The sequence below is a fragment of the Pygoscelis adeliae genome, unplaced genomic scaffold, assembly GCF_000699105.1.
Source record: "Pygoscelis adeliae isolate BGI_AS28 unplaced genomic scaffold, ASM69910v1 Scaffold419, whole genome shotgun sequence".
Taxonomy (NCBI): domain Eukaryota; kingdom Metazoa; phylum Chordata; class Aves; order Sphenisciformes; family Spheniscidae; genus Pygoscelis; species Pygoscelis adeliae.
The window spans coordinates 214,539-224,033 of record NW_008825502.1 but is presented as its reverse complement, the minus strand read 5'-3'; the positions used below and the strand labels follow the sequence as shown (position 1 = coordinate 224,033).

General features: G+C 37.1%; 1 protein-coding gene across 1 annotated transcript; it reads left to right on the top strand.

The window, feature by feature from the left end:
- LOC103923287 (semaphorin-4D-like) lies at positions 1-5,697 on the top strand. Its single transcript, XM_009331581.1, has 11 exons — positions 1-126; positions 456-515; positions 712-810; positions 1,001-1,100; positions 1,276-1,386; positions 1,746-1,897; positions 2,213-2,388; positions 3,804-3,960; positions 4,309-4,531; positions 4,999-5,114; positions 5,527-5,697. The coding sequence occupies exons 1-11, from the start codon at positions 1-3 to the stop codon at positions 5,695-5,697; spliced, it is 1,491 nt and encodes a 496-aa protein (XP_009329856.1).
- The last annotated feature ends 3,798 nt before the right edge of the window (positions 5,698-9,495 follow it).

Below are 9,495 nucleotides of genomic sequence, written 5' to 3'. Positions count from 1 at the left end.
ATGAAAGAAGGACTATCCAATGTTTCCACTCTCCTTGTGGATGAAGAAACCGATACGTTATTTGTTGGAGGCAGACAAGCAGTATTTGCTCTTGACTTGAATAATATTTCTAGAGAAATAGCCAGGGTAAATTAAAGACTTTTCTTTTTTTTCCCCCGCATTCTTTAAGAAAATACTTTTTCTGTGGTTTTCTTAATTTGAACATAATGTTCTGATTTTAAATGCATAAAAGTATTACTATTTCAAGACTTGAAATGTTATCACAGAATCTTTTAAGCAAAGCAGTACCTCTCTTCAGGTTATTTATTTGCCTTGTACATTATGGAGATACATAGAAAAATGCTTATTTACCCAATAGGTTCAAAGTTAGGATTATTTGGGGATTTTGTTACACATAATTTTGTGGGGGAAAAAAAACTGCAGCATGCCACCTTACAAGTATTTTTGGCTTTTAGGAATACTGGTTTGCTACACAGGAAAGACAACTGGAATGTATTCGTAGAGGAAAGGACAAGGTAGGAACTTCTGTTTCGCCCTTGAAGTTATTACCTAAAATGAAAATGGCTACATTATCAAGCTTCTTTTCAATAAATACAGTAAAAGCAAGTTCATTCAAACCTCTTGGGTTTGTTCGCTTGCTATTAAGACACCAGGATATTTCACATGCAATCCACTACACTATGAAGATTTTATTTTTATGTTCTATTTTAGATAAGATGCCAGAACTACATCCTCTTCCTTCATAAGATAAATAACTCTAACTTATATGTTTGTGGAACCAATGCGTATCACCCAACTTGTGATCATATGGTAATTATGTTTGAATACAGGTGTTACTGAGGATATTTCAGTAGTATGGCAGATCTTTGACCACCTTTCTCAAAATATTCCTGTTGAACATTAGAAACTTTCCTAATTCTATTATAAAACTATGAAGGACCAGAAGAGTACTTATCAAATGTTATTTTTTTCATCCTATTTAAATGATTGTTTGCCGTAGGTTATCCATGGGACGAACATAAGCTTGCAAAGAAGAGCTGAAGAAAGCAGAGGAAAGTGTCCGTTTGAACCAACTCTAAAGTATGCGTCTCTTTTTGTAGGTATGTTTGGACTGACATGCAACCTGAAATGGTTTTCCTCACCTAAACTAAGTTACTGGATACTGTTATCCTAATTCTATTTTTGCATGTCAACCCCAATTTGTTCCTTATGAGATGTCTTTGCATTTTAAAAATAAGTACTTTATACTTTTTTGTTTCTTCCAAATCTTTACAGATGGGGAATTTTATTCAGCTACTTCAAATAATTTCTTGGGAACAGAACCTATAATACTTCGCAGTATGAGAAATCCTGTAAGAACAGAGTTCAAAACATCATGGCTTAATGGTAAGAAGGTTTTTTATATATTTCAGTCTCTTGAACTTTAATTGGGTGTATAAATTCTCTCTAGAAGGTAGTAGTATGACTCATATTGATTTTGTAGTGTGACCTTTTGAACTAAGGACAGAATTTAAAAGAAATTCGTGACTACGGACTACGGTGATGAGACGAGCCACAGCCCCTTTCCGTTTATGAAAGCACAGTTCCGTCTCTTAATGTTTGATAGATTCATAAATACTTTTCAGCCCTTTCCTTGTCCGCTAGTCCACAAAAAAGTTCAGTTAGACTTAATTTTACAATAATATCTGACATTTCTGTTTTTCTTGGAATAAACTTAAAATGTTTTGTGTATCCATGTGTTTCAGAACCAAGCTTTGTCAACATGGAAATAGTGCATGAAAGTGAATCTAATCCAAATGGAGATGATGATAAAATTTATGTGTTCTTCACTGAAACAGCTGTTGAATTTGAATTCTATGACAAGCTTCTGGTGTCCAGAATTGCCCGTATCTGCAGAGTTAGTATTTGTAGTATAAAAGTTTTGTTTAGTGTATTTCAGATGAAGTTTCATAGTCGAGTGATTAACAAGGGTATCTACACAAACAAAATTCTGTCATATACATTTTATTTCGGAACTAGCTTCCTCTTTTTCCTGCTAGAACAGAACCAGCTGTTCAGGTTGCATTTGACTTTTAAACCTTTTTTCTTTGCCTTTGAAATGAGATTTGTATTGAAAGGCCAACTATATTTTTCCCCACAGCAACACTATTAGGTGAAAATTGCGTCTATTTCTTTATACATTCTACAGTGTTGATGTTATTCCTTCATTTAGGGTGATCTTGGTGGAAAACGCATATTGCAGAGAAGATGGACATCATTTTTAAAATCCCGCCTTTCCTGTTCCATTCCAGAATTAAACTTCCATTTCAATATTGTCCAGGACATCTTTTTACTTAGGAGAAGGAAGTGGCAGGACAGCGTATTTTATGGAATTTTTTCCCCACAATGGTGAGACAGAGGGCTACGTATGCTACTGAAGTTTGTAATGAACTGAGTAAGGGTTCTCATTCAGTATTAATAGCCTGAATACAGCCTTTTGGCTTTAACTCAGAACAAGAAGGTACCAGCTACTTGTGCTGCATGTTTTAATAGACCATGTTTGTTTTTCTTACAGCTTGATCCAACTGAGCAAACATAATCATCTGAAACAAACTGGTTTTGGTTCCTGGGCCAAAGCCTTCAATTAAAGACTAACCAAAAGCTTCTCCTAAGCCAAGTTTTCAGAGTTACGTTTTCTGTAGTCGGATGGTGGGGCAATTAAAACTAATTACATATAAAATTACATAATTACATACACAAAGCCCTGGATTCTTCTGGTCTTTTTAGCACTAAAGGAAACAGCTGACATTTCAAGGTGCAGAATTATTCTCCTGCTCCAAAAGAAGTATGTGTCATGGCCTGCTTGTCTAATGTAATGTTCTGTGAAAATGAAAACAGAACTCCAAACAAATACCTTACAAGTTTTAGGGTTAACTAGCTTTTTCTTAAGGCTCTGACTAATGAAGAAAAACAAGACGAAGTGTATCAAAACTTTACATCTCAAAAAATACCAATGACAAAGTAACCGTGAGTAGGTAGTTCTCATGTTTTATAAAAGCATCAGAATTATTGGAATGCAGCACAGTCAGTACTGTCCAGCTTAGCCTCCTGCCAGCTATTTACCTCTCAGTTTATACCCACTGGAGCTTACCTGAGTTTTATTTCTGGTTATGGCAGGTTGGCTTCAATGTGTCCTAAGACAGGAATTTGTAGAACATTTATTCCTTTGGGTGTGGCAAAGAGCCTTAGGCTTGGTATTCACTGGTAGAACTGAAATCACATCAGTGTCTGATCCAGACACTCCTAAAAGTCTACCTAAATTTTCAGTCATCATTTTGAAAAGCATTGTAATTGGAGGCAAAGAGGAAAAGTATTGTGTTTTTCAGTAGGATGAGTTAGAGGGATTAGAAGAAGAATTAATGGTCTGTGTCAGAAGCGCGGAGCCAAAGGGAGGAGAATCCTGTCAAAACATTGATTACCATAATACTTGGGCTCATCTGTCTGTTTACAAGAAAGGTTGTCAAAAGGTCCTCATTCGCTAAGTTGTTCTAATTTATTTGAGGGCGGTTACTTGATTTTTAACAGAAACATATTTAGTACCATCTTTTATGAATGTCTTTGTTTTATTCTCTTCTTAGTGAATCATGAAAACTGCAACAGAGAAGTATTTTTAGTGTTAGGTCTCTTTTGACTAATCCCGAAAAAGATACAGCAGTGTGCACTGTGGAGATTGGGTTATTTTACAGTATTTCTTTCTATATAAAAGCCAATAAAACTTGCTTTTATTTTGTGTGTTGTTTTGTTGTTTTTTTTTTTCTTCTAAGGGGAAGATTAGACATATCAGCTGTTTGTGCATACAGTATGAAAAATATTCAGGAAGTCTTCTCCAAAGGAAGCTACAAAGGACCGGTAACTGTGGAACATTCCCCTGTTAAATGGATGGTATATAGGGGAGAAGTGCCAGTTCCACGTCCTGGTGCTGTAAATATGAATTTACTTGTTCTAATTCAAGAACAGCCTCTGGATTATCTTTTTTGGTAGCAAATCATTAGCTCATGTTTTACCAATATAAATGCAGTGTTTATAATCAGCAGAGAGACCTGCTTTCTCATTCCGTCATACAAAGGTTCCTTGAAAAGCTGCCTTGCTTACAGTTCTGCTCCACAAGAGATGTGGGCTTATTAGCTAGTTCATAAAGTGCAAGGAAAATAGTGATTTTTATCTTTTGAAGTAGAAATAACTGAGTGTTTAGAAGGAAATACACCTTTTTATATTCCTTGGTGAAATGTAAAAGCAATTGTAATCATGTTCGTTATGTTTTGTTTCTAGTGCATTGATAATTTTGCCCGGAGTATTGGGTATAATACTTCTTCTGACTTGCCTGACAAAGTTTTGCAGTTTGTTAGAGATCACCCTCTAATGGATAATTCCGTAAATCCAATTGGTAATAGACCGGTGCTAGTGAAGAGAGCTTCAAACTATACCAGGATTGTAGTAGACAGAGTCACTGGCCTGGATAAACAAACACACGATGTTATGTTTCTAGGAACAGGTAAGTGCTTTTATTTTAGGAAAAGATACTATACGTTTTTATGTATTTTGTTCCAGATTTTTTTTCTGAGACTTCAAAAAAGTAAAAGTATTCATCAGCTCTGTTTGAAGTTTTGCATTCAGAAGCTGTCTTGCTAGTTTAATTTTTTCATCCCAGTTAGATTAAATGTGTTTGGCTTGTTGGACATTAAAAGGCTCTCTTTAGAAACTTTCCATATCAAAGGAGACTTGACATAATAATATTTGCAAATTCAGGGATTGTTTGAGGTCTTTTTTTCCCCTGAAAAAAATCATTGCTTCTCTCTTACTGAAAGAAAAAATAAGAATTGCTTTGAAGAATTTCAAAAATTCCCTATGCCCAGGAATGTCTTCTAAATCTCTACCTAATTTCAACATGAATTATCAGGCTGAAATGTTATGCTATATTTAAACAAGTTTATCTTTAGAAATACATTTCATTTTATGTAGATGATGGATATTTGCATAAAGCTTTCAATTGTGAGGGGGAAATGTTCATTGTGGAAGAGATACAGCTGTTTCTGTCTGCTGAGCCTGTACAATCTCTCCAGCTGTCTTCTGAAAAGGTAGAACTTCTGTCCCTACACATGGAAAGTGACTGCTGTAACAGCTTGCCTCAGGCCTTGCTCTTCTGTGTTGTTCTTCTGGCTTTTAAATAGCCTGTAAATGTCTCATGATTCTGTTTCTATCATGTATTTGTTAACAACAGAAGCACAAAACATCTTTTTTCTGTAGAAGAAGATTTTGTGTCAAAATATAACTGAAACAAGCCTTTATGTTTATTTAAAAATCAGGGAAGGAACTCTGTCAATGGAAAGCTAGGGTTTTTTTTCTCATTCATATCACCATCTATTCTTACAAGATTTGTAGTTTACTGATATTTTTAATAAATACCAGAAAATCTTACAATCTATATTAGGAAATAACAGCTTAAAATCTCACTCACTGTTGTGAAAGAACTCCTTCCTGCATTTCTAGGGAATGCTGTATGTAGGGTCCCTATCTCAAGTGGTGCAGCTTCCAGTTTCTGAGTGCCACCGCTACGAATACTGCTGGGATTGCATCTTGGCAAGGGATCCTTACTGCGCGTGGTCTCAGTCTGCTAATGAATGTGTTCTACTGGCAAATCAAACTGGTCATACGACGTAAGTAAAAAGCTATTTTTTCAGCTGCATGCCTGATGTGAAATCGCTTTATCAGTGCACTCTTAACGTCTGTAACACAAAACTAGGATGATTCCTAGAAATGGAATGATAGAAGCTGGAACGCTTCTTGTCTGTGTTTTCATCTGTTTGGGTTTTGGGTTGTTTTGTTTTGTTTTGTTTTTCAGGAATTTAATTCAAAGTGTGAAATATGGGGATGCTTCCAGCTGCTTTAGTGTAGGTATGTGAACGTTTGTTTTAAGAAAGACTATTTTAACTTCATGCAATCGAAATGCTTTGTGCTCACTGGAATTCTTGCATTATGGAAAACCACAGAATTAAAATCATGTTATTAGTTTTGAACTAAGACCAAAAACACCCACACTGAGCTGGTACTGCCTAACGCTCTTAACCCTCTCAATCTAAATGTCAGAATACTTCAGTTCAGACTGAAACTCTTACTCTCAAGCGAAGCATAAATGTGACCCGTTTGAAGTTATCGGTGTCCCTCCCACAGCCACTTTGCAGAAATCACACAACGCATCAGTTGTCCTGTTAAGCCTGTCACTGCTTTAGGATGCTGCTGTGCAGATACATGACATACTATTCAAGAGTACACTTAAAAATCAGGCTATTTGTTATCAGCCATTTAAAATTATTTCTATTATTTTTAGTGGGATTGGGAAATTAATCACTTTTAATGTAGACTTGCAGGTGTGTGTGATCTGGTATTATCATGCAGTGACTTCATAATGAGTTGCAAGATACATTGCTTTCTTCAGTGACGCAGGATGTATCTCTTACCTCCGCTTACGTCTCTTTAAAGTCAGAGTTGTCTTTAGTCTTGTATATTTTAGACTGCACAACAAATGATAATAAGGCAATCAGTGGGACAGTTGGGGAACTTTCACATAGCTGATACAAGCATTGTGCAGGCAAATCTAAACATCAAAGCATTTCTGTGAAGAGATGTCATTAACCAATACAGCAGCTGAGGCATACAAAGGTGAAGTTATTCATGCATGGCTATGTATACGGGTGAAGCAAAATCAGATTTCAGTCTGGAAGTCTTAAACTTCTAGTCCCGTATTGATTCTGTTACATGTCAGTGGGAGTAAGGCCAGCAAGATGTCGCTGATAGTCAGACCTGTCAGTAATGGGATTTCTTTGTCTTTACCCCTTACCTGTTCATTACCTGTTGTCAAGACGGGTGAATTAAATTTTATATTTATTTGAATATGTATTTGGTTATGTCAGTTAAACTAAATCCCCAGCGTTCTTACTTAAAAAAAATTATCTTCATAATTTCAGAAAGTAGTGTGAGAAAATGCCTCTTCACCCTTGGAAACAATGTTCATCTTAAATGTGTTCCTCTGTCGAATCTGGCAAGCGTAGTGTGGAAGTTTAATGGGAGCAGACTTCAGGCCGAGGACTCTAAATATCTCCTCTATGATGGAGGAATGGCAATATTTAATGTGACAGTGGATGCGGCTGGATTCTATGATTGTCTCTCAGTAGAGAAATCCAAAGGGAAGGAATTCCTTATCACTGTGGCCCGCTATGCCCTTTATGCCCAAGAAAAGACAGAGGAAGCAAATGCTGTTGCCACAGCAAATAACCATAATGAAGCAGAAGCTGAGGGTTTTCAGTCTTCAGTACCACCTTCTTTACTGAACGAGGCAGCAAAACAGAAATCTGTGGACAGCCGAAGAGAGAAGCTTGTTTTAAAACTCTTGGGGGCTGGGTTTGCTCTTCTTTTCTTTTTCTTGTTGGTTCAGAACTTCTACAAGGGTCATTTATCTCTGCCTTGGAAGAGCAGAGAAACCAGCTCAAAAACCACCGGTACAGCTGGCTTGGGAAGCCCGGCACTGGCTAATGAGGGATCAGGCAGCGTAAGGAAGAGTTCAGCCACACAAACGAACATGTCTTGTGTTAATGAATCAATGCTTGTGGGCTTTTCTTAAGGAGTACAGCGGGAATGCATAGCAGTGCAAGTTTCACCAAGAGCTTTGGGAGCTTGCAGCTCACAGAGCTGTTTGGTTAAGATGACATGATGTTTCCTCTTAAGGAATGTGGAATGTGAATTTGGGTAGGAGTCAGAAGCTCTGAATTGAAGATGACAAGCTGCATTGTGTATTACATAGACGTGTTATCAGTTAATACTTTTAAAAGCAAAATTCCTTGTTTGGGTACCTTTTTGACATGATAGAACCATAAGAATAAATTTCTTTCAAAAATTGACACTGATCCACTTTTTTGTAACGTTGTCATGGCCCAATTACAGAAATTAATACTTTAGAAGCTAATAATACTTAGTATTTAGTGCTTTCACCTTCAGACTTTCTGTTGAATCTACAAATAGCAACTAATTAAGTCTCCCAATGCCCCAAGAGGTTGCTACTATCCTCATTTTACACGTGAGGTTAAATTATTTGTCACTGACCATAGTGAGTATTGGTGTCAGATCTGGTGCTTTGTTAGAAGTTCCTGAGTCATCTTCCTATATTTTATCTTTCTCTATTTTCCTCTCCTTTCCCTTTATTTAAGCTTTCAAAACACTTCCCACGCATTTATTTTTCTAATGTGTTTTTAGTGACCTTTATGATACATCTTCCTCTGTCCAAAAATGTCATGTATCAACTTACGTACTGCATCGTTGTTCTGAATTTATTTCTGAGGTATGGTCAAAATTCAGAGATTGTAGCTCCTTTTGTTAAAGGCCATTGAAAGTTGAGCATTTTTTCTGAGACTCTTTTTTCTTCGTTTTCAAATAAATGTTCTCTTACTTTTTCTTGTTTGGAAAATAACACGGGTTCTTTATCACAGAAGTCCCTGAACAAAAGGCTGCGCTGCCTCACTCTGTTTCTTGCCAGACACATGAAGTACAAGGTTGATCCTCCGCTAGACACAGCACATTTTTTTCCAGTTTTCACATAGCTGTGGAAGTAGAAACCTGCTTGGAAAGGGATTCTCCTATATGGAAGGCTGTACCAGCTGTAGCAAGACGCCTGCTTTCAAGTTAAACAGGAATGCTTGGAAATGAAGACAATGTGTACAACATAGATACCTGCATAGGAAGGAAGACCAGACAAGCGGCTAGTCAGTGTTTTTTCTCCTTTAAAACGTAAATAGGTTAAGCTTCTTTACATTGGAGCAAAGTCACAGTCTTTATTTTTTATGCCTTCTTTCTCCCTGGATCAAATTATTCTTCTGTTACACTTCATAACAACAGGTTCTTGTGTATTATGTGCAAATACCATAGAAGGAAGGTGAGGCCAGTTGTTGAACTTGCAAGAAGCAAATTCACAGATTACTGTGTCTGTCTGTTACGCTGTTACTTGCAGCACACCAGCGTTTGCCCTTTCCGTGGAAGGATGTAAAGGTGGGAACAGCGTCAGCCTTTCTAGGAAGGTGAAGCCGTAGACACGAAGTGTGGACGAGAGAACTGTATAAAATGGACGTCTGAAAATTAGAAGACTGGATAGCTGCCGGCAAACCAAGACCTGCCTGGCTGCATTTCAGCGATTGTATCGGTGCAATGCAGAAACAAGACCTGAGGTGGGTATCTCGTCTCAGTTTGAAAGGGAGTCTATGTCCTTGCAGGGTTCCTTTACCTATATTCCTACTCCCTATATGCAAAGGGCTATATGGAAATTAATGATGCAGGCTGGATAGTGGTATGTAACTAATAACATAGGAAGTGATCAAATTTCCATTCTTATCTTTGGGGACGCTTACTCTCTTCCCTTAGTGGAAGGAAGTGCAGATGGAATACAAAACCCCATTTCAGAAAATCCTCACAAGG

Bases quoted from the DNA above. Each gene is read 5' to 3' on its own strand.
- LOC103923287 (XM_009331581.1), top strand. From the start codon at position 1: ATGAAAGAAGGACTATCCAATGTTTCCACTCTCCTTGTGGATGAAGAA. The intron at 1,101-1,275 runs GTATGTTTGGAC...AAATCTTTACAG, and splicing joins GTATGCGTCTCTTTTTGTAG to ATGGGGAATTTTATTCAGCT. The intron at 2,389-3,803 runs GTGAGACAGAGG...TTTTCTTCTAAG, and splicing joins GGAATTTTTTCCCCACAATG to GGGAAGATTAGACATATCAG.